The sequence below is a fragment of the Castanea sativa genome, chromosome 6, assembly GCF_040712315.1.
Source record: "Castanea sativa cultivar Marrone di Chiusa Pesio chromosome 6, ASM4071231v1".
NCBI lineage: Eukaryota > Viridiplantae > Streptophyta > Magnoliopsida > Fagales > Fagaceae > Castanea > Castanea sativa.
Genome location: NC_134018.1, coordinates 6,955,673 through 6,980,423, shown reverse-complemented (window position 1 = coordinate 6,980,423; position 24,751 = coordinate 6,955,673). Strand labels below are relative to the sequence as shown.

The 24,751-nt window shown below is 34.5% G+C and overlaps 4 protein-coding genes across 4 annotated transcripts; 2 read left to right on the top strand and 2 right to left on the bottom strand.

The window, feature by feature from the left end:
- Window positions 1–211: 211 nt before the first annotated feature.
- On the top strand, window positions 212–2,235 carry LOC142639363 (exopolygalacturonase-like). Its single transcript, XM_075813557.1, has 4 exons — window positions 212–271; window positions 397–708; window positions 1,291–1,803; window positions 1,984–2,235. The coding sequence occupies exons 1-4, from the start codon at window positions 212–214 to the stop codon at window positions 2,233–2,235; spliced, it is 1,137 nt and encodes a 378-aa protein (XP_075669672.1).
- Window positions 2,236–19,769: 17,534 nt separating this feature from the next.
- Window positions 19,770–20,207, top strand: LOC142639362 (uncharacterized). The gene has a single exon (XM_075813556.1). It carries the CDS (start codon window positions 19,770–19,772, stop codon window positions 20,205–20,207), a length of 438 nt encoding a protein of 145 aa, XP_075669671.1.
- A 1,667-nt stretch (window positions 20,208–21,874) lies between these two features.
- On the bottom strand, window positions 21,875–22,618 carry LOC142639361 (uncharacterized). Its single transcript, XM_075813554.1, has 2 exons — window positions 22,460–22,618; window positions 21,875–22,252 (listed from the first exon to the last, which is right to left on the bottom strand). The coding sequence occupies exons 1-2, from the start codon at window positions 22,616–22,618 to the stop codon at window positions 21,875–21,877; spliced, it is 537 nt and encodes a 178-aa protein (XP_075669669.1).
- A 406-nt stretch (window positions 22,619–23,024) lies between these two features.
- On the bottom strand, window positions 23,025–24,107 carry LOC142639360 (uncharacterized). Its single transcript, XM_075813553.1, has one exon. The coding sequence runs from the start codon at window positions 24,105–24,107 to the stop codon at window positions 23,025–23,027; it is 1,083 nt and encodes a 360-aa protein (XP_075669668.1).
- Between the last annotated feature and the right edge of the window lie 644 nt (window positions 24,108–24,751).

Here is a 24,751-nt window from a genome sequence, read left to right as displayed (position 1 = left end):
TATTATTATTAAATTTTTGTGAAATTTAGTTGTATCTCTAGTTTAAGTATTACTCTTATTCCATTCTTATCTATAATAATCATTATAAAAGCAGAGAAAAAAAAATCAAGTAGTAGTATGTGAAGAAGAAAACATGGGTTCAATATCAATTTTTCATTGTGTGTACCTAATGTTTTTATTATCATGTATTTCCAAAGTTGGGTATGGAAAAATGATTTTTAATGTGATGAACTATGGTGCTGTTGCCGATGAAAATACTGATAACAGTAAGGTGATTTTCGCTCAATAAAATTATGGAAGCCAAGAATTTTTTCTTGGATCAATAACATTGAAGCGTTTTAATAAATATATGTAATTGTTTTACAAGTTTTTTATTGTGTGTGTTTGTCTTTGTAGGTTTTTGAATATGTATTTAACAAAGCTTGTCAATCTGAAGGGATAAATCTTGTACTAATCCCACAAGGAACATATATGTTGTGGCCTATAATGTTGAAAGGGCCATGCAAGGGTCAAGTGGAATTTCAAATCATAGGGACCCTGAAGGCTCCTACAGATAAAGCAGCTACATTTAATGTTTATTATTGGATCGCCTTCCAATACATAGATCGGTTGATCCTCAAGGGAGGTGGGAAATTGGATGGACAAGGTCTCTCTGCTTGGAATGTGTATACTTGCAATTTAGATCCAAACTGCAAAGCTCTTCCCATTGTAAGTTCATGTTTCAAAAATCCATCTTAAATTGGGTTAGAAAATCGTGTAGCCCATCATCATGTGTTAGGGTCATTTGTCATGAATCATTCTTAGTTTTCTTTATTTCTATGCTTCTACCCAATAGACTTTTCTATACGTCATATAACTTCATAATTCTATAATCTGTTTTTCTTTTCATTGTACTTACATTATGTTCTTTAAAATCTATTTAAAAAAAGATTATGTTTCTTTAAAAAAAAAAAAATCAGTTTCTTTCCTCTTCAAACCATAAAATTTTATCTATCCTTTTTGTCAAAAAAAAAAAAAAAAAACTATAAAATTTTACCACTTAATTTCTTAATGTCCTATCTCCAGTGTGTTGAAGTCTGGTTACTTTTTTTTTTTTATAATAAATTGACGTATCTGGTATATATATTTATTAAGTATATTTGATTTGTTAACTTATTGGTTACAATTTTTTTAGATACGACTTGTAAACTTATTTAAAACAATTCCCATTTCACAAAATTTAATAGGAACACTTTTTAAATTGTAATCCTATTTGAGTTACATATTATTCACATTATGTATTTCTTTCAGTCTTTGAGATTAGATTTTGTCACCAATTCAAGAATCAGTCACCTATATTCAATCAACAGCAAGAGTGCCCATGTGAACATTTTTGGGTGCCAACATGTGACATTTGATCACATCCATATAATAGCACCCAAAGATAGCCCCAATACTGATGGAATACACATTGGTTCATCTAGTAATATTAATATCTTCAATTCAATTATAGCCACCGGAGATGATTGTGTATCACTGAGTTCTGGATCCAAAGACATAAACATTCAGGACGTTAAGTGTGGCCCGGGCCATGGAATCAGCGTTGGAAGTCTTGGTGGGGTACCAAATGAAGAAGATGTTAGTGGATTAACGGTGACACATTCCACCTTTATTGGCACTCAAAATGGCTTGAGGGTTAAAACATGGGCTAGGCCTTACTCAAGCAATGTTTTCAATATTACTTTTGAAAATATCATCATGGAGAATGTCGACAACCCCATCATCATTGATCAACAATATTGTCCACTTCGGAATTGTAAAAAGGTACCTAGCTCTTGTTCAAATAATGTCACATATGCTTGTGTTTTTTGCAAAAGTTTGTGGTTTGAGTAACTTTGGTCATAACATTCTTTTTTTCGGGGTAAAAGTGGGACTATGTTCATGATTAAAATGTATGTTATATACATTTTGATTTACCATGTTGGTGATATTTTTTATCCGCAGGGTGACTCCCAAGTTCAAATTCGTGATGTTAAGTTCAGAAACATTACGGGCACCTCTAGCTCAAAAATTGCAGTTGCTTTTGATTGTAGCAAAAGCAAACCTTGTAAGAATATTGAGCTCAACAACATCAACCTAACTTACAATGGTGCTGGAGGACCTGCGACATCGTTATGTTCTAATGCCAAAGGTATTGCTATTGGTCAACAACAACCCCCATCTTGCATACATCACTCCTTGCAGCACCGTCATTGAAATCAAGAGATAAAAGTTAAATACTCTCTTTTGACAATATTGCTTTATGCTTGATATTAAGGCTTATCTGCAAGAAATGTTGCAAGCGGTAATGTACACTTCGTATTTGAAAATTCGAAGTGTCTTTGAAATTTGATTCTAAAATATAAAAAAATAAATAAAAAAACTGCCTTTGAAATTTATGGTTGTAGAGCCTGTTTGTGGTGACGTGTTCATTCTTTGTATAATGTGGAGTAATAATATCTTATAGGAAAAATGGCTCTAATCTCTCCTGAGGTTTTCTATAATTACACTCTTGTTCTTCTGATTTGGAATTGTACACATTTTGTTTATGGGAATGGTTTCTGCGTTTAGTGTTACACAATTAATAAAAGGAGAAAACTTCCAGGTGTTTTGAAGGGGAATGATTACTCTGTGTTTTACGTGTGCCTAAAAACATCAAACACTTATAACATTATTAACTACCAAAAAAAAAAAAAAAGAAAACTCTAACTAACTTAACTCATACTATCAACTTATTTAATCATTCTAATAATAAAATACCCCTACAATACCTGGTTCCTATGTTAAAAGCCTCTCCCAACCTCATTGTGAACCCCACCAAATTATTCAAGTTCATATATACAACTTTTGCTTCATATATATTCTTCTTTTAGTAGTAATCTCCACCACCTCTCTCACCCATCCATTAGGTTTCTCTTCTATCTCTTTATATTGGTAATTAGTCCACAAAAGAAGAGTATATCAAATCTGATGAAAACTTGGGGACCATCAACAATATCAGATCTTCCAGGTGAGATAATCTTGGACATTCTCTCCAAGCTTCCCATCAAAACCCTCTCTCAGTGCAGGTATGTCTGCAAAACTTGTCAAACAAGAATCACTCACCTTGTTTGGCTAAGTTACATGCTGACAAACACTGTAGTAGTACTAGTATGAGCATCATAATGGTTGAACTCGGCAAACTTAGCTAGGTTGGTTGAACAAGAAAACCATTGAAGTTTTACCAAATGTTCTTGATTCCAACAAGGGCCTCATAGTTTTGAAAACCCATTTGATGGGTGTAATAGGACACTTCAACTTGCGGGGTCATGTAATGGCTTGCTTTATTTGCCTCATGCCGATTATGATGGCCCTTCATATGTTTGTAATTCCGTTCTTGAAAGTCCACTACTCTTCCCTCGATTTCCGAGATCACTCAATATCGTGCTCCTATTGGATTTGGATATGACCCTTTGAATGATGAGTATTAGGTTGTGAGGTTGTGGTTTCGTTTCCTTTCATAGATATGGATTGCAAATTTGAGTTGGTGGGTGAGATATACACACTTGAGTGTGAGTCTAAGGGGTGGAGGAGCGTTGGGAATGTGCTACATCCTACTGCTGCAAAATATCCTGCAGTTTTTCTCATTGGAGTCCTTCACTGGATGACCAATCCTCGATTGCACTTGATTCCACTGAACCTATTGTTTGCTTTCGTGTGGGTAGTGAGCAATTTTGTGTTCTACCTAGTCCACTTGGTCTGTAGAGTATATATTTTTAGGTTGGCAAATCATGATAAAATGTAATCAATTAATAGTGTTTTTGGTGAGTCTTGAGTGTGTATTCTAAAGTCCAAGACAAAGATCCAAGTTCAACTCAAGGTCAGCATAAGAAAAAAAGAGTTTTTGTAATTTCAATTGCAAGTTTGACTAGTTGAGATAAGTTCGATTCCAGCTCGACATCTAGTTCGACTTGTCAAGATTGTGCAATTAGCAAAAATTTGAAAGGCGAAAAAGCCCATAACTTACCCAGTTCAAGCCCAATTCGTGAATTGTTTATTATGCTATTTAAAAGACATCATAAGACATCCTTAGATAGGATTTTTAGAGAGAGAAATTACCATTTGTGCGGCTAAGGTTTGTATAACCAAGTTTTTCTCAATTTCATTATACAGGAGACATTTAAAGTAGATTTGAGCCTCCATCTATTCAACCTAAGGGCGGAGCCAAAGGGGGGGGGGTGGGGCAACTGCCCCCTGGACTCCACCAAAAATTTCACATACATATTTTCCTTGACATAAAAAACAAAACACTCCACAGTCCACACTTGGAACAATGATAGCAAAACAAAACACTCCAGACTTGGGAACAGTGAAACTTGGCATCAAAAAGAAGGGAAAAAAAAGTTACTACGTAGTCTTTACACTCCAAAGTCTATATCACACCAATCTTGTCTCATGCTTTTTTTTTTGCCTTATCCCAAATTTACCCTTATCATCACTCACAGACTCATTACACTTTTTCTAGCTAATTACTTAACTTTCTTAGTAATCTTCAACCACAAGGCTTAAATTATTTGAACGAACTAAATTAGATGTTTAAAATGTATGAATTTTGATTACTATCTTACATTGATTGTTATTAACAATAAATTGATTATTTTCGTTCATTGATGATATGAAATTAAGAAATTATTAATTTCATTGTTATTTATTTTGAATAACAATTATTTGTTTATTTTTTTAATATTGATTAATATTTTTAAATTTAATTTCTTCTTACAATCTTGCCCCCCATGTACAGAAATCTTGGCTTGCCACTGAATTTCAACCCATAAGAATTCTAGAGCATATAGAGAAAAAGCAACATGGTGTTGATGTTGTCATAGTGTAGGTCTTATATGAAGCCATAAAACAATCCAATCTACTCATGGAAGAAATATATAGATGTCGTACAGGGAAGGTACCTCTATTTCTAAAAGAAGGAACATATGGGCTGCAAATTTGGACAATACCTCTATTTCTAAATGTGAATGAAAGTTCAAATAGCATGTAAAACTCAAATGAACGTTTAGACCTCCAATTTCAAAATTATCAACACAAGCTTATACACAAACAATATATGTGCGAAATGATGAATATAAGCTAAACCCAAATTGGTAGTTCTCAACATCTTGAGGTTTCTCTCTTAAAATTCTTCTTGGAAGCTCTCAACATTTCATGGGTATAAGGGTATTTATAGTAGGGTGTATGAGGAATGTGAAATGTCAGTTTTCATCCAAACAGGGCATTCTGGCGACTCAACCTCGTGATTGAAATGAGTCGCGAGTTTGAGTTGTGATCTAACTGCCTGGCCAGACTGGAAGTTTTGTCCTGTAGTGCTCCAACTGTCCTGCATGCTTCACACGTGTGTCACCTTTGGCGACTCGCCAGTCGCGAGGCTCTTCTTGAGTGCACACATCTTGAGGTTCTTCACACTCTCTCACACACTACCCTTACATAATTCTCACCTAAATACATGGTATCTAATAGTTAAATTACAAGCAAATTTAGCATAGAATAAAGCCAACACATGATTGAATAAATTCAACCTTACAATGTATATGTAATGAGAAATGGAGAAATATTTTTTCTTGGTTTTTTCAGTAATTGTTATGAATCAGAAACAAAATTGTGTTTGAATCTTGAGATCAAAGGTTTTTTGACCAAAATTGATGCTATTAGCCATGTGCCAAGCCTTGTTTCACAACGGAATGCTAGAGTAATTACGAGCAAGATTGCAAACAAGGAAATGTGTTATTGAAGTTATCATGTTCATGAAAAATTATTGGGTGATCCCAAAATACGGTAACGTGGTGCTCATCCCTTTTACATTTATGGTGGATCTCACCAAGAATTTGATTAGTGAGATTAGGGCAGTAAATAAACCAAACAGTTTATAAACAGCTCAGGCTTGACTCAATAAAAAGATTGTTTATATTTGTTTGTTTATAAACATGACAAACTTGAGCCTTAGGTTTATGCTTGTTTACAAGCCAAGCCCAAGCCAACAAAAAAAAAAAAGAGTTTTGAATTTGATAAGGATGCAGTGCAAAACTTATAATTTACACCATCCAATATGAGCTTGTCATATCAACATTTCATAAAATAAGGAATAGAAAGTGCTAAACACAATAATTTCTCATCTGCATCTATATGCTCTTGGATTAGACTTCCAAAATATGGTGCTCCCTTCTATAACTGTCATCTGGCACCCCCCCGCCCCCCCATATCAGTGGTGGCTTTTTCTCTTCTAACTCATTTTCTTTGTCTTTCACCCGTGCTCTCTCACTCTTGCTCTTTCCCTCTAAAACCACTCGCCATCGCCATCAACGACAATGATACCACTTTCTTCCTCCCTCTAACTTTCTCTCTCTACTATTTGCTTAGAGTGGTGACTTTGAATGTTGTTGCATGTCCATTACTCCAATCTCAAAACAGCAAATAAGAGCAGCCATATCCCAACCAAAAGCTTAAAACCCTCCAAGAAAATATTCTTCCCAATCCTAGGTTTACAACTCGAACCCAAATTGACAGTATGCCTAGCAGTATTAAGCCCTTGCATATAAAATTTCCAACCAAAATTAATGAATGAAATCTTTCTTTTAAAAACTAAATGACAAAGAGAGCTTATTTCTAAAGGAAAATGTACGATGATCTAGAGAGGCTGAGATAGAAAGAGAGAGAGAGTGATTGAGCTTGGGGACCACTTCCAAATATGGCAGTGGCGAGCGGCAGCTGTCATGGTCGACCGCAAATGTCTGATTAGAGAGGCTTTGGGCGAAGAGAGAAGGAGAGGGCAAAATGTATTGATGAGAATTGATTGAGTGTGCCTCTCCCTATTCATTGTTTTGTAAAATATCGATGTGACATGTAGAAATTGGAAGGTGTAAAACCCATGTTTTACAACGCTTCTTTATTTGTAGGCTTGCAGGCTTGAGCTAGCTTGAACATTTTACTTTTGTTGTTAAGCTCAGCTTAAACATTCACTACTCAACAAATCTTAGTTCGTTTTCAACCCTAAATAGGATACACCATGAATATAAGATGAGAGAGCATCTAAGGTCCATTTGGCCCCACGTTTTCTAAACTAAAACATGCATTATTGGAAGAAAACACTTGAAGCCATGTGTTTGGCTTTGTGTTTTTATTAAAAATCATGTTTTTGAAAATAGCAGAAAGACACAATTTTGGAACGCAGTGAGAAACAACTTTTTATAAAACACTGGTGTATAACGCAAACCATGCTTTGCTGCTGTCTATCTTCTTTATAGTGTTTGTCTCTCCTCTTTAGCTTGTTATTTCCTTGCCATTGTCCTCACTATTTTTCATGATCTAAATGTTGTGGGCACGGGCAAAAATTGGAGCAAAATTTAATAATGGAGTAGTGCCCACGGTTATGGGGACTTGAAAAGAAGAGAGTGAAAAGATGATAAATAGGAAAATGATACTATGGTAAGAGATGATCAACATGGGAAAATTAGTATTAAATATAAAACAATAAGTGGGGATGTATGGCGGGCCTCTAAGGCTCCGTTTGAGAGTTTATAAGGGAAGAGAATAAAATGATCATAAGAGAATGGAAATGAATGAAATGGAATAAAATGTATTTAAGTAAGGGAAATGAATAGAAAAGAATAGAATGGAATAGAATTAAGTAACCTTGATTGGATGTTTAAAACAGAGGAATGAAAAGGAATGGAAAGGAATGAAAATGAATAGAATGTAAGTAATCTTGTTTAAGAGTAACATGGAGGGAATGTAATGAAATCATTTTATAACAATATTACTATTAGACCCCTATTTTAAAATAAATGATTGAATATATAGGGGTATTTTGAGAGTTTTAGTAGAAAATTCATTAAATCTAATTCTATTCCCTCCATTCCTCCCAATTTAGAGGAGAATGAAAATTTGAGGTGTTAAGGGAATAGAGGGGAATGAGTATTCTCTTCTACCCATTCCATTCCATCCCACTTAAACTCCCAAACAAGGGAATAGACTTTCCATTCCCTCCATTAAAACTCTCAAATAAGGGAAGGGAAGAATATTCTAAAATTATTTTTTTTCATTCATTTCCATTCCATTTATATATTTAAACCTGTAATTTTTTTTATAATAAATGTCTACTTTTATATATATATATATATATATATATATATATATATATATATATATATATATATATTTGAAAAACAAAAGTGAGAGTGTGCTTGTTGCCATTACACTATTAAATAAAAAATTATTATTATTTTATACCTTAAAAGATGGCAAAAGAATATAACAAAATAGTTTTTTTACCCAAAAAACAAAATAGTTATCTTCTATACTACAATACTATTTAAGGGACTTCTCCTATTTGGGATCCTTTTTTTTTTTTTTTTTTTTTTTTTTTTTGGTTCAAAAATGCCTCTAAACCCTTATGTTTAAGTAGAGATAGAATTAAAGGATAATCTGGTAAAAATATAACTATAATTCCTACTAAAATATTGCCTAAAAAATAGGATCATTCTCTTGTTGATTTTCAAATTACTTTTTTCACTTATAAATTCTAAATACGTAATATTAATGAGAAAATGTGTAAACCTTAAATTGGAATGAATGAAAAATTATGACACTAAAAATAAATAGATTGCCTCATTGTACGCATGTAGCGCGTGTGATGAAGCTAGTTATTATTATTAATAATGCAATTGTTAATGTTCATAACATATTTTTCTTAAAAATGATTTTTTTTTTTTTGAGAAAAACATGATTCAATTTCATTAAAGGAAGAACTATGGAATTACATCAACAAAAACTAAATAAGAAATGCCCGGAGGAACCGAATTCATCCAAACTTTTTTTTTTTTTTGGGGAAAAGAATTCATCCAAACTAAGAGAGGGGAAGACGTTGATTACATAAAAATAATAATAATAATAATAATAATAATAAAAGACAATATATCCTTAACAATATAGTTAAGTGATTTTTTAGAATTTACATCCAAAACAGCCATTTTATATTAACATTATCCAAATACTTATTTGCGGTTTTAAAATTTGTGTTTTTAAAATAGTTTATCCAAGTAGACCCCTAGTCACTTAATAATTACTGCATGTTTATATAGTTTGATATTTTGTTTCTTTATTTCATTTTGGGTTTTGTGGAGGGTAAAAATGTTCGAACAAATGTTTGGGCTTTGGGCTTGATTGGTTAATACCAGTCTGTTTGTTCAGGATCCATAGGCCCACAGGTCAGTCCGCACTATAGTGGTTCGAGGAGTTGTCCAAGGAGGAGTATATCCTCGGACAGGTCCAGCAATGGCCTTGGGACTTGCTAAACGGTTTGGAGCCAGAATTCTAGAAGAACTGGTGGGTAAAAGTGTGATCTAAGAACCCTTTAGAAGCAAGAACGTGTAAGAAATATCTGAGGAAAAAGCTGCTACCACCACATTATAAGCTTTGCATCTACCTCTCTGACCGCATCAATGAGGAAATGACCTCTGAACAGTAGGATTCAGCCTTCCTGCTATTATTTGAAGACTTCAAAAAGGTGGTGGATGGGACAAGTATCTAAGGGGAAGATTTGTGTGACACGTGGATGAAACAGGGAAGAAGAAGAAGTATATAAGAAGACAAGAGAGGAAAGAAGGGAGGATCGTCTGGTTAGTTGAAAAAGAACTAAGAACTGTAATATTTTGCATAAAAAGAGAAGTATTATGCAAATTGTCCTCGGCTTACGTCCAAGGAGGTTCCTTTGTCATATTCATTTGTCATTTGCGTAGATTGCGGCATTCTAGTCTGTTGATCAAACTTCCAACATCTTGAACCTAGGTTTCAAATCCATACTCTACAAATTTCATTGTATAAGGCTCATTAGGTCTTAGCCCATCACTTATTTTTGAGTCCAGGTACAAATTGTGCACTTACAGGTTTCATGAATTAATGCAACCAAATTTATAATTTGGCATTCATATTTTTTTTATTACCTTTTCCTTTAATAATTCTCTTTTAGAAAGTACTTTGTTCCTAGCATGACTATTATTCAAGCTATAAATCCTATATACAACTCCAGATAACAATCCACTTGACTTCTTTTTTTTTTTTTTTTGCAAGCATGTGTCAAATATTGAGTAGTTTACTATTATTTTTTTATATGATTTTACTATTAAAATCATTTTTTATTATTTTTTTATTTTATAAATATGATAATATTTCAAACATATAGCATCCATTAATATCACTTTTTTGTGTACCAATCACAACATGTTACTTTAAATATATATATATATATATGAAATTTTTTGTGCAATTAGACTTATTAAAATTATAATGTTTCTTTCATTAAAATAAATAAAACAATTTGTAATGTCTCGCATATTGGTCTTACCTACGTTTTGTTTATGCTGAATGTGGTTCTCTTTATATATGGGGTATTGATAGTTATGTCACTTTTATGACTTATGTGACCATTTTCGCCAAACGATACTAGTTATGGCTAGTCTTCGGTGTGATCTAATCCATTAGGAAAGCGTTCTTGTGATTAACTGAATACGTATACCTGTTTTTTTCCCTCAAGAAACGAAACAATTGAATACATACGTATAATTCTTGTACACGAAAAGTGGGAAGATTGATAAACAAAATATATATGACAACATGACACCCTGGGTGGTTTTGATTTTAGAGTCCTGGACGCAACAAAACTCATAACAAGTTTACAATATTCCCAAATTAACATATCACCTCACATATAGGCTATTTATAAATAAATAAAAAAATACAAAAACTATATTACAGATTGTGGCTGGCTCGTGTGTGGTGATAGGGTAATTTAGGAATATTGTTGTAAAATTATTATGAAGTTTTGTTGTGTCCCTAGTTTTATTCCTATTTTATTCCATTTTTTATATGAAAAATTCATTATAAAAGTAGAGAAACAATAACAATCATATGTGGCGTTTGGCACGGGGTAAAATTTTAGGATTTTCAGAAATATTTAAAGATTCCTATATTTGGTTGCAAATTACACTAGGGAATCAGATGTCAGGAGAATCTGGATTTCCTCCTTAAACCCCTTTCAGTAGAAATGTGGATTCCCTTTAAAATAGGTGGGAATCCAGATTCCCAAGCTTAAAGGAAATTGTATTTTTTTATAAATTGACAATTTTAACCATTTTTCCTTATTATTTAAGTAATTAAGATAAAATATTAAAAAAAAATCATCAATATTTTTTCCCTTGTCTTTATTTTGTCTCTCCAAAAATAATATAAATAGGATAGACAACTCTATTAATATATTCTTTAACAAAGTTTTATTTAAGTCTCACATGTGGAAACAAAAAAGTTTTCAGGTTGTTTTGTTATGGATTAAGGTCTTTTAAAAATTACTATTAAGAATAAAATCATTTGAGAATTTAAATAGTTATTTTTGTATTGTACTTGTCATTTTGAAATATTAGACTATAATTTTAATGAATTTGTCATAATTAATAGTTTATATTTGGTTTTTCATTATTTATTTAGAGGAAGATTTTTTTAAAAGACTTGGTAGTTCACATTCAAATTCAAGGATAGAATGGGAAAAATAAATAATTCATTTAAGATTCCTGGGAATAAACCAAACATATGAAACCAAACATAAGAATCTAGATGTCAAGAGTAATGTAGATTTTCCCGTACCAAACGCCACTAGTAGAGTAGTAATAGGAAACATGTGTTTAATATCTGTTTTTCATTCGCCTTTATTTAACATTCCAAAATTAACTTATCACCTCACACATAGAACATTAAAATAATAATAATAAATAAATAAAACTAAATCGCAGCTTGTGATGGGCTAATGCATAAGGCATTAGGCTAATTAGGAACATTGTTGTAAAGTTTTGTTGTATCCTTGGCTTTATTGTTAATTTTATTCCATTTTTATCTATGAAAATTCATTATTATGCAGAGAAACCATAACAATCAAGTAGTAGTAGTATTCTCTCTCAAAAAGGAAACAAAAAAGTAGTAGTACCAAAAGAAAACATGGGTTCAATATCAACTTTTCATTGTGTTTTCCTAAGGTTCTTATAAGCATGCATTTTTGAAGTTGGGTATGGAAAAATGGTTTTTAATGTGATGGACGATGGTGCTATTGCTAATGGAAATACTGATAACAGTAAGGTAATTTTCGTTGAATAGAATTATGGTAACCATGAATCTTTTCTTTGATGAGTAGCACTAAGCATTTTAACAAAGCAACATAATTGTTTTATAAATTTATTATTGTGTGTGTTTGTCTTTGTAGGTTTTTGAAAGTGTATTTAACAAAGCTTGTCAATCTAAAGGAAGGAAACTTGAATTAATCCCATGAGGAATACATATGTTGCGGCCAATAGTGTTGAAAGGACCATGCAAGGGCCCGGTGGAATTCCAAATCATAGGGACCTTAAAAGCTTTTACAGATGAAGCATCTACAATTAATGTGAACCATTGGATCACATTCCAATACATAGATCAGGTGATACTTAGGGGTGGTGGGAAATTGGATGGCCAAGGTTCCCTGCTTGGAATGACAATACTTGCAATAAAGATCCAAATTGCAAAGCTGTTCCCATTGTAAGTACTTGTATGAACAAGTTCATCTTAAATTAGGCTAAAAATTGGTGTAACCCATAATCATGTACTTGGGCCATTTATCATGAATCATTCTTTTGTTCCATCCTTCACTTCCTTTCACCCAATAGATTTTTCTATAAGTTGTATAGTCTCACATTTCTGTAACATATTTTTTTCTCCCTTGTACTTAGATCATGTTCCTTTTTTTTAATTAAAAAAAAAAACCATTTTCTTTCCCCTTCAATTATTAAAATTTACAATCTATTTTTTTAGGTCTGTCTTACACACTTATTAAAACAATTCCCACTTTTTAAAATAAGTCAAATAAACCACATAATTTAATCTAAACACATTTTAAATTGAAATTTTATTTGAGATTCATATTATTCACACTGTGTATTTCTCTTATGCTTTTCAGTCGTTGAGATTTGATTTCGTCACCAATTCAAGGGTTACTCACATAACTTCAATCAACAGTAAGAATGCCCATGTGAATGTTTTTGCATGCAAAGATGTGAAATTTGATCATATCCATATAGCACCCAAAGATAACCCAAATACTGATGGAATACACATTGGTTCATTTAGTAATATTCAAATATTGGATTTGACAATAGCCACCGGAGATGATTGTGTATCAATGAGTCCTGGTTCTAAAAACATAAACATTAAGAATGTTAAGTGTGGCCCAGGACATGGAATCAGTGTTGGAAGCCTTGGTGGGGGACCTAATGAAGAAGATGTTAGTGGACTAATGGTGACAAATTGCACATTCAAAGGCACTGACAATGGCTTAAGAGTTAAAACATGGGCAAGGTCTTATGCAAGCAACGTTTTCAATCTTACATTTGAAGACATCATCATGGATAATGTCAACAACCCCATTATCATTGATCAACAATATTGCCCATCTCGGAAGTGTGAAAAGGTATCTAGCTCTTGTTCAAATTAAGATTGCAACGTGTGCTTGTTCTTGACTAAATATATGTTATATAAAACTTGATTTACCATGTTATTGATCTTTTTTTTTTAATCTAAAGGGTGACTCTCAAGTTCAAATTCGCAATGTTAAGTACAGAAACATCAGGGGCACCTCTAGCTCAAAAATTACTGTTGCTTTTGAATGTAGCAAAGGCAAACCTTGTGATAAGATTGAGCTCAACAACATTAACCTAACTTACCATGGTGCTGAAGGAGCTGTGGCATCCTCATGTACTAATGCCAAAGGTATTGCCAATGGTCAACAACAACCAGACTCTTGCATGAAGCACTCGTTCTTGCCTTTCTTGAAATCAAGACATATTCAAGTTTAATAATCCACTTTATTGTATTTGTAAGTGCCTTTGAAATTTATGGCCAAGGAGTCTATTTAATGTCATGTGTCCATTCTGTGTATAATGTGGAGCAATAATTGGCTTTGCGTCCGTGAAGGTGAGCATGGCAGGTTGTCTCACTGCCTATACCACACTGCTCACAAACAGTGGTAGGAAATTCTTTTCAGAATGGTGGCAAGCTACATCTATCTATACTATCTATAAAATGATTCTTTTCTTTAGATTAGACTTTTCTATAAAATGATTCTTTTTTTTAGATTAGACTTTTATATAGTTCAAAAATACTCATAAACCTTATGTTTAACGGAGGAAAAAAAAACTTAAGAATAACTAGGTAAAAATATATCTCCAACTCCAATCAAGGTGCCTACAAAAAAAAAAAATTACTTAATAATTAAAAGAGTGACTGTTGGGGAGCAGTTAACAACGCACCCAAATTCCACGTACTCATGGGTTCTCTAGAAAGGGTAGTTAACACTCTTCCTTGTAGTATGTGGTTTCCCTTCTTTACGTGGAGGATGGCGGGTTCTCTCGTATTTGTATTTACTTGGAGATTTGGTGTATTCCGGATAGTGTTTAGATCAGTTACTTAGAGATTTGGTGTGTTTTGGTTAGTTTTGTTCAGTATTATCTCATTGTTCTCTTTGTCATTTTCACTGCCCAATGGAGGAATTATCTACTTGGTGGAAGAAATTAATGTTGTTTGAATCGGAGGAAAATCGGGTTGCCTTGAGATCTGATAGAAAAAAAAAATGGGAGTTTGTACTTGCAGGAAAATTCTTTACTCATAGATCTCTCAATGTTGAGGAAGTTGCAAAAACTTTTAGACCTTTGTGGCAGACAAAAGGTGGTACTGTCACTGTTAGTGGTAAAAATATTCTGTTGTTTGCTTTTGAATTGGAAGTTGATGCTGAAAGAGTTGTTCAAGGCGAACCTTGGGCTTTTGACAGACATCTTGTTGTCTTTGAAAGATTTGATGGCTATACTTCTATCCATGCGTTGGGTTTTAAAACGACTGCTTTCTGGGTGCAAATTCATAATCTACCTTTTCCTCTTCAAACTATTGAGACGGCTTTCAGTATTGGTGAGACTATTGGTTCTGTTATCAAACCGAAAGATTTGGGTGAAGTGTTGGGAGCAAATTTTATGAGAGTAAGGGTGGTAGTAGATGTTTCGAAGCCTTTGTGTAGGGAAGGAAGGTTTCTTGGGATGTTGAATGTGAAGGCTGGGTTGCTTTCATGTATGAACGGCTGCCTAATATTTGTTACTGGTGTGGACCTGTATCTCATGATGACAAGGATTGCTCACTTTGGCTGCATAGCAAGGGTACTTTGAAATCAGATGAACAACAATTTGGTCCATGGATTAGGGCTCCTCTTTTTAATTCGGCAAAAAAATCATTTGTTGAAGTTAAAGGATATGACACTATGGACCATGGTGTGGATGGATCGATGACACTTCATGGGACTCGTGATGCTCACGGTGCAACAGAACCTCAATTCAGTTTGAATAACATCAGCACTCCGTCTTCTTCTCAGGTTAATATTGACAATGATATGCTGACTCCACCTTTGGGGGAGAACATGGAGGCAGCGGAGCATGTTTCTTCAATGGAGAGGATCTCAATGATGCTGTTGGAGGATGGTCAGAATGCTGCAGAGCAGAATCCGACTTTTGAGGAGCAGTTACGTGCATTAGATAAGGAGATTAACTACTCTCCAGGGTTTTCAAAATTGAATCCCAATTTTCCTGGGCTTCCTTCAGTCACGGTTCCGTTGTTATCTCATGCCACTTCATCTGTTAATATGTCAAAGGCATATCCGGACTTAATTGGGAATACAATTGGACATGAGATGGACTTTTTGGAGACTATATGGGTTGATGAATTTCAAGTGGGCTGGACCTTTATTAATAAAGAAAAGAAAGGCTCGCGTGGGAGGCCTCAGAAATCTACACAGGACGAATCGTTTAATGTTAATGTTTCAACCCTTTCATCCCCTAACAACTCTTCTCTGCCTACTCGTAACTCCAAAAGAACTTGGAAGAGAGTTGCTGATAAAAAATTCAATTCTTCAGCGCTGAAAGGTGCGAGTCCTGACCTGGGGGAAAAGCGAAAGCTGACTGAAACTAAAAGTGCAGAAAGTCAATCTGTTGCAGAGGAAAGAAGCAGGAAAATTGAGGTAAGCTCGACTGCTCAAACGGCGGAGGTTGCTCAGTAGCCCCGCCGAGCACAATGAATCTTTTAAGTTGGAACTGTCAGGGGCTTGGGAATCTTTGAACAGTTAATGCCTTGGCAAAGATGGTGAATGAAGAAGAGCCCATTATTGTTTTCCTTATGGAAACTAAATTGAAAAAAGATTGGCTGGATTTAATTAAGGAAAAATGCAAAATGAAGAATTGTTATGTCATTCCTAGTATTTGGAATAGTGGTGGTCTTATTTTGTTATGGAAAGAAGATTTGAGGGTAGATGTTAAAACTTTTTCTCAAAATCATATTGATGCTTGGGTGGATGGTGGAGAAATTGGCTGGTGGCACTTTACGGATTTCTATGGTCATCTAGATACAGCTAAGAGACATGAATCTTGGGCTAAATTAAAGCAATCGAAATGTATGTCTTCTTTACCATGGTTGGTTATTGGTGATTTTAATGAGATTATAGGTCTCTTGGAGAAGGAGGGTGGCTGCATTCGTCCTAGAAAGCAAATGGAGGATTTTGTGACTACTATTGATTATTGTGGTTTGTGTGACTTGGGTTTTACTGGGTCTAAGTTTACTTGGCTCTATCAAACAACTTGTGGAGTTCAAATAAGAGAGAGATTGGATAGGGCTTTGGCTAATTTTGAGTGGAGGCCTCTTTATCCTATGGCTAAGCTTCATCATTTATCTTCTTTGGTTTTGGATCACTCTTCATTATCCCTTCACTTGTTTCAACGACCAAAGAAAAGAAGGAATAGGAAAATTTTCAGGTTTGAATCAATGTGGTTGAAGGATTCAAGATGTGAAACGGATGTAAAGGATGCATGGGAGTGTGGTCAATTGGTAGGATCAGATTGGGTTCTCCAAGAATGTTTGGAGCGATGTAAGGCTGACTTATTTGCTTGGAATGAAGCTGAATTTGGTCATATGGGAAGGAATATTGTGGAACTTCAAATAAAATTATAGTGGTTAGAATTGCAATCTGTTTCTAAGGAAGTAGTGGAAGCAATGAGACATACTCGAATTGAATTGAATTGTTGGTTGGATAGAGAGGATGATTTGTGGAGGCAACAGTCAAGGATTAATTGGTTTCAACATGGTGATAGGAACACAAGCTTCTTTCATGCCAAGGCATCCTCTAGACAAAGAAGGAACTTCAAGCATGGGTTATTAAATGATGATGGGGTTTGGCAAGTTGATGAGGATAAAATGGCATAGATTGCAATTGGATATTTTGGGGATCTTTTCTCTACTAGTAATCCGGTGGAATTTTCTGAATTACTATTGGCTGTGAAACCTAAAACGACTCAAGCAATGAATGATTGGCTGGTTCGCCCTTTTGTAGAGAGTGAGGTCGAGGGAGCTTTGAAACAAATGTACCCATTGAAGGCACCAGGGCCTGATGGGATGCCTCCTCTTTTCTTCCAACATTTCTAGAGCACTAGTAGCATGTTGGTCACCAAAACGGTACTTGATTTTCTAAACTTTGGCATTTCTCCACCAAATTTTAATGATACCCACATATCTCTTGTTCCAAAAATTAAAGAGCCAAAGAAGATTACTGATTATAGTCCTATTAGTTTATGTAACATTGTTTACAAGATTGCATCAAAAGCTATTGCAAATAGGAATAAAAGGTTTTTACCATCGATTATTAGTGATACACAAAGTGCTCTTGTTTATGGAAGGTTGATTACTAATAATGTATTGGTGGCTTTTGAAACAATGCACCATATTAGTCAGATTAAGGGGGGTAAAGTAGGGGAAATGGCTCTCAAACTAGATATGAGTAAAGCTTATGATAGGGTAAAGTGGGTTTGGTTGGAAAAGGTTATGGAGAAATTGGGTTTTACTGATAGGATAAGGGATTTAATCATGAGATGTGTTTCTACGGTAACTTATTCAATCAAAATTAATGGGGTATCGAGGGGGCACATTATTCCATCCAGAGGGATCCGTCAAGGAGACCCTTTTATCACCTTATCTCTTTCTCTTATGTGTAGAGGGTTTGTCTGCTTTGATTCAATCACCAGTGGATAGGGGTCAAATGGAGAGTGTGAAGATTTGTAGAGGATGTCCAAGATTGTCTCATTTGTTTTTTGTAAATGATAGTCTGATTTTTTTCCAAGGCGACATTAAAGGAGCGTGATAAACTACAAAGATTGCTTGGGGTGTATGAGAAAGCTTCCGGTCAACAATTAAACCATGCAAAAACATATTTGTTCTTCAGTAGTAATACCTCAAGAGATGTCCAAGAGGAGATAAAGAATCGGTTTGGTGCCCAAATAATTAAGCAACATGAGAAGTATCTTGGTTTGCCTTCTTTGGTTGGGAGAAATAAAAGAACTACCTTCAAAGCTATTAAGGAGAAATTGGGGAAAGTGTTGGCGGGTTGGAAAGAGAAACTACTCTCAAAGGCAGGGAAAGAAGTTCTAATTAAAGCAATGGCTCAAGCAGTACTGACTTATACTATAAGTTGTTTCAAACTTCCAGACTCGCTTTGTGATGATTTAATGGGGATGATTAGGAATTTTTGGTGGGGACAAAAAAAGGAGGAAAGGAAAATAGCATGGCATAGTTGGGAGAAGATGTGTGAACCTAAGTGTAATGGAGAAATGGGAATCAAAGATTTAAAATTGTTCAATAAGGCTTTGCTTGCAAAACAGGGCTGGTATCTTCAAATGGGGGGCAACTCTCTTGTCTATAGGGTTCTTAAGGCAAAATATTTCACAACTTGTGATTTTATTAATGCCTCGATTGGACATAATCCCTCTTACACTTAGAGGAGTTTAATTTCTACCCAAAGCCTAGTTCTTGCAGGTTTACGATGGAGGGTTGGCAATGGAGAAAATATAAGGGTTTGGCAAGATAAGTGGCTGCCAAGGGGTTCGACTTATAGTGTCATTTCCTCAAGGTTATTTCTGCATGTTCATACAAGGGTGGCTGACTTAATTGATTCGAACACAGCCAAGTGGAAAAATGAAGTAATTGATAGTCTTTTTCTACCTCATGAAGCTGATTTAATTAAAAGTATTCCTTTGAGTGCTACTTTACCGGCAGACAAACAGGTTTGGGCTGTCACTAACAATGGCATATTTACTATTGGGAGCGCATATAAATTGGCGGCTTCCTTGTTCAAATCAAAATGCCATGGTACTACTTCTGATGGTAGTCTTCTAAGAAGATTTTGGAAGAAAGTGTGGTCATTGCCTATTCCTCATAAGGTGCATCATTTTTGTTGGCGTGCTTGCCGCAACACTTTACCAACGAAAGCCAAACTGATGAGGCGTAATGTTATTGCTGACAATTTGTGTGTGTACTGTTTGGATAGTGCGGAAACAAATGGTCATATTTTTTGGGGTTGTCTGAAAGCACAGGCAATTTGGGCTTCTTCAAAATTGCATTTGTTACCTCCTGCTGCTACTATTGTATCCATTCTGGATCTGTTATGGCATGAACTGATGACCAATAAATCTGGGGATGAGAAGTGTTCACAGTTGGTTATGATTGCTTGGTCTTTATGGTGTAATAGGAATGCAATCTATCATGGACATGAAGCCAAAAATGGCCTGGAAGTGGCTCGATATGTAGCATGTTATCTTCAGGAATATTAGTCAACCATGGAGAAGCACGATTCCACTCCTACTGATCTGGTTCAGCACTTCGGCAACAATCAGGAAGCTACTCAGCATTCGGTCTGGACTCCTCCTCCTTCAGGCTTATGCAAAATAAATGTTGATGGTGCTCTTTTTCCCTCAAAGAAGTTGGCTGGCATTGGTGTAGTAATCAGAGATCAGCAAGGTAGATTGTTGGCTACATTATGCAGAAAAATCAGAGCTCAATTGGGGGTAATCAAAATTGAAGCAAAGGCATATGAAGCTAGTGTGTTGCTGGCAAGACATTTGGGGCTGAAAAATGGGGTGCTGGAGAGAGATTCCTTGATTGCTTCTAATGCTCTCAACCAAGTTTCAAAGGCTCCTACTTCGATTGCAGCTATTGTGGATGGAATTCATGTTCTAAGTTCTGAGGTTGGAGTTGTTGGTTATTCTCATGTGTGAAGGACTAGTAATTAGCCAACCCATATTCTAGCAAGACAAGCTCAAAGCCTTGTCAATGATGTAATTTGGATTGAAGAGATTCCTTGTTGTATTCAGCAAGCTCTTATCCACGATGTATTTGGATCTTGATGTTTTAATAATATGTCAGTGTGTGTTTATCAAAAAAAAAAAAAAAAAAGATGCCTACAAAATAGGACATTCTCCTAATAATTAATGTTTTCAAAACATATCCATTTTCTTTAAAAGGAAAATTATGACACTAGACTAAAGAAAAAGCCTATTTGCATGCACAAAGCGTGTGTGATGAGGCTAGTTGTATATGGATTGGATATCTAGACTTCATCCAGACCAACAAAGGACAAAAATTAAAGTTTTGCTTTCAAAGTTGATGAGCAATGGAAATAGCAAGTACTATCCATAAGATAATTCTTCTTTTTGGACTGGACTTTTATGTGATTCAAAGTACCCCTAGACCCTACGTTTAACAAGAAAAAAACTTGGGCACAACAGGTAAAAATATATCTCCAACTCCACTTAAAATGCCTATAAAATAGGACATTCTCCTACTAATCTCTGTCTTCAAAAAAAAAATTTTATCCAAAATTTAAAATTTAAAATTTTAAAAAAAATTCTAAAATTTGAGATGAATGGAAAATTATGACACTAGACCAAAAAAAGAAATAGGACACTATGCCCATATCTTCAAAACAGATTCAAAATTGAAAAAACAAATAATGACACTAGATCCTTAAAAAAAAAAAGCTTCATCTCACACACGAAACGCGTGTCACAATGCTAGTGCGTGTGTATTTGTTGCTTATACATGTTTGTAATTTTGATTTAACATTTAAAAGCTTCTACAAATAAAGCATCTTTTATTAATGTTAACTATTGAATTACCTTCCAATACATAGACCAGTTGCTACCCATGGGTGATGGGAAATTGGATGACCAATTCTTCTGCTTAGAATGAGAATACTTGCATGAAAGATCCAAATTGATATAAACAATCATTTTTTTTTAAAACAAAATTTCGATATAAACCAAACCGGTAACTATTGCTTACTGAAAAACGAATGTAAAAGATGAAGGGAAGCCAATCCATTTGTTGTTTAACACGGCAATGCATGTATAAGTTTAAGATTGGAACATATCTAACAACAATAAAGTTGTATCACCACACATTTTTTGTGCGATAGTCACTCCATAAGTATAAGTGCTTGTAGGGTGTGAGAGCAGGGACGGAGCCAGGACTTGGAGTTAGGGGGGGCAGAAGTATAAACAAAAAAAAAATTGAAACTCTAAATAAACATTCATTTAATAAACCATCAACAAAGAAAAATATAGAAAATTATTGTTTTTTAAGATATTACAATGCAATTAATTATGAAAATGGAACTCGCCGTCTTTTTAAATCTTTGAAATCATCTATGATTGAATTCATACTAATTGTCGCAGCAATGTCCCTTTCAATGAATAACATCATAGCGTCTGACAAAAACTCATCCTTCATTTTGTTGCAAAGGTCAGTTTTGATGACATTCATAGCTGAAAATGCTCGCTTTGTAGTTGCAGTAGAAACGGGAAGAGTAAGCACAAGCTTGACCACTCTACAAATAAGCGGATAGATTTTTTATTTTCTAGTTCTCACCATCCATTGGCACAATTTAAAGAATATTATTTAAATTCTTGAACTCTGAATACTGAACTACATCATACTTATAAAGATCAAGTTCCTTTTTCAAATCATTCTTTTCATCATCTGTGAAGTCTATTGGATAAAAATTATCTACCAATGAACAAATATCACTAACTCGAAAAGATTCATATGCCTCTCGAGGATCTAGAGCTGAGCTAAGCGTAAGTAACTCCATGGCATGCTCACTAAACCAATGATTTAGTTCCCGTAATTGAGAATCTATTCCTGCATTAAAAATATCTACTTTATAATAATGTTCATTTCTAAAGTCCTCTTGTTGATGACAAGATTGACCAAATCTTGCAACATAACGAGCATTCATATCAGGGTCATCTATACCACGTTCCTTACAAAATGATATCACAGTAACTAGTAAGTCATCCCATTTCTCATCTCTAAATTGTTGAATAAGCTTTTTAGTGGATGAAACTAAACGCGTAGCATTTAAAATGTCTTGCAATTGGTTTTGTAAAGCTTAACAAAGTTTATTAGTGATCCCCATAGTTTCGTTAACAAAATGCAAGATGAAGACAAATTCAAATGAAATTAATACCTCATAAGCGGACTCTGCTTCTACTTTTTGTGAAGAATTTCCTTCATCCATGATTTTCAGTAGAACTTCACATGTTGGACTAAACAACTTTTTCAAGTTAGAAACCGATTTATAATGCGAACCCCAACGAGTATCTCCAGGTCGTTGTAAAGTGACCATCTGATTAAGTCATTTCCCAGTCTCAAGCTCTTCAATATCAATCAAATATGTAATGTCAGAAACTCTAGCAATTTTTAATTGCTCAATACATTTGCATGAAACACGAATATTATTGATAACCAAAATCAATTTAGTGAAAACTCTATTAAAAGGGACAACTGCTTTCGATGCTCCTACTAATGCCAATTGTAAGCGATGTTCAAAACAATGAATGTAGTAAGCATATGGACAATCATTCAAAATCAAAGCTTGTAATCCATTCCACTCACCCCGCATGTTGCTTGCACCATCATATCCTTGCCCCCGAATGTTTTGGACATCTAAGCACTGATTAGAGAGCAAATAATATATCTCCTTTTTAAGGGGTCATTGATGCAGTGTTAACAACATGAACAATCCCATAAAATCATTCTAGCACAAAGCCAGCTATATCAACATATCTTAAAACCACAGCCATTTGCTCTTTCATGGACTCATCACGAGCTTTATCAACCAATATGCAAAACTTTGCATCACCAATTTCTTCCCTAATTTCCTTCTTCACTCTGGTTGAAATAACATGTAGAATTTCTTTTTCAATCTGAGATGATGTGTAGGTGGCATTTTTTGGAGCTTTTGCCATTATTTCAACAACATTATTATTATAGTCCACCATCAAATCCAATGTCGTAAGAAAGTTTCCCCGATTGGTTGAAGTAGAGCTTTCATCTCGACCTCTAAAACCAATAGCTTGCAAGGCAAGATGTTGAACAACATCAATTGAAGCCTTCAATCGTACTTGATTATTTGCAATTTGTTCTGAAGTGAAATTGCCCATTACCCTGTCTATGTGTTCAAACTGGTTCATTAAATCTTGACACGCTTTATGGGCAAATCTATGAGTGGAGTTAAGATCTTTCCCCATATGAAGACTAAAAGAACAACTTTCACCATTTCTCACTGTCTTCCAATTCTTAAATCCGTTAATTGTGAATGCATTTTGTCCATCATGCCCAGTTGGCTTATGAAAGAGAAAGCATAGTAGACAAAAAGCGGCATCTTTTTTAGGAGAATATTCAAGCCATGGCTTAAAGCGATCATCTTCATACCAAGAACCTTGAAAGCTTTGACCCTTCTCAGATTTTTTAAAATTTGTAAAACGAGGCTGGTATGGACCCAACGTAATATAACGTCGCAGGATCTCATCTCGTTGATCAACATGATAAGTATATATTTGTCTACGCAATCCAAGATTACGTTCTAATTGCAATGAACTCATACCAACCTTTTGAAATTTTGTTTGAGAATTTTCCTCAATAGGGACATCAAGATTTTCCTCAACAGGTTCATTAGGATTTTCCTCAATTGGGACGTTGAGATTTTTCTCAATTGGGACATCAGGATGTTCCTCAACATTAGTGGTTGACAATGTTGCACCACTAGTATTAGCTTCTAAACCATTTGAAGCTTTTCTTTTGAAAAAATCAAATATGGTAGTTGACTTTTTCATAATCTACAAATAAAATATAATTTGAAATTATTATGTTATTGTATGGTCAATAATCTATAACATTACACACAATAAACAAACACTATACACACAAACATTCAACAACTAATCAATAAATTTTAAAGTTGCAAATAATCTTTTTAATTATTTACCCAACTTTAATGTTTTAAAAGATACTAACTAATAGACAAAAACACTAAAGACAAAACTTACAAAAATATCACAAAACATCACATCCACATGCTATTGCTAAAAACAAAACTACAAAAAAAAAAAAAAAATTACAAAACATTAATGGCAATAAGAGTTGATGTTGCGTGTGGGGTTGTGTTGCGTGTGGGGTTGTGTTTGTCAATTGTCAGATGATAACTTTTTCATGTTTAAAAGAATATAAACTATGGGCAAAAGACAAAGATGAAAGATGGGTTAGTGATATTTTTACCTCTCTTTTAACTCTCTCTCTACTCTCTGCTTAGGCCCCATCCGTTTGGAGTGAAAATAGGGAGGATGGAAAACTAAGGGAGGAAAATAGGCATTTTTCACTGTTCGTTTGGAGAGAAAAGAAAGAGAGGATGGAAAATCGGGAGGAAAATTTTCCTCCCGGGCCCACAAAAATTTTCCTCCCAAATTGGGAGGAAAATGGT

Excerpts from the sequence above, each read along its gene's own strand:
- LOC142639360 (XM_075813553.1), bottom strand. The coding sequence starts at position 24,107 with ATGAAAAAGTCAACTACCATATTTGATTTTTTCAAAAGAAAAGCTTCA.
- LOC142639362 (XM_075813556.1), top strand. The coding sequence starts at position 19,770 with ATGGAGAAGCACGATTCCACTCCTACTGATCTGGTTCAGCACTTCGGC.
- LOC142639361 (XM_075813554.1), bottom strand. The coding sequence starts at position 22,618 with ATGGTCACTTTACAACGACCTGGAGATACTCGTTGGGGTTCGCATTAT. Across the intron at positions 22,253-22,459 it reads AAGCAGAGTCCGCTTATGAG|GAACGTGGTATAGATGACCC; the intron begins GTATTAATTTCA and ends TCATTTTGTAAG.
- LOC142639363 (XM_075813557.1), top strand. The coding sequence starts at position 212 with ATGATTTTTAATGTGATGAACTATGGTGCTGTTGCCGATGAAAATACT. Across the intron at positions 272-396 it reads AAAATACTGATAACAGTAAG|GTTTTTGAATATGTATTTAA; the intron begins GTGATTTTCGCT and ends TTGTCTTTGTAG. Across the intron at positions 1,804-1,983 it reads CACTTCGGAATTGTAAAAAG|GGTGACTCCCAAGTTCAAAT; the intron begins GTACCTAGCTCT and ends TTTTATCCGCAG.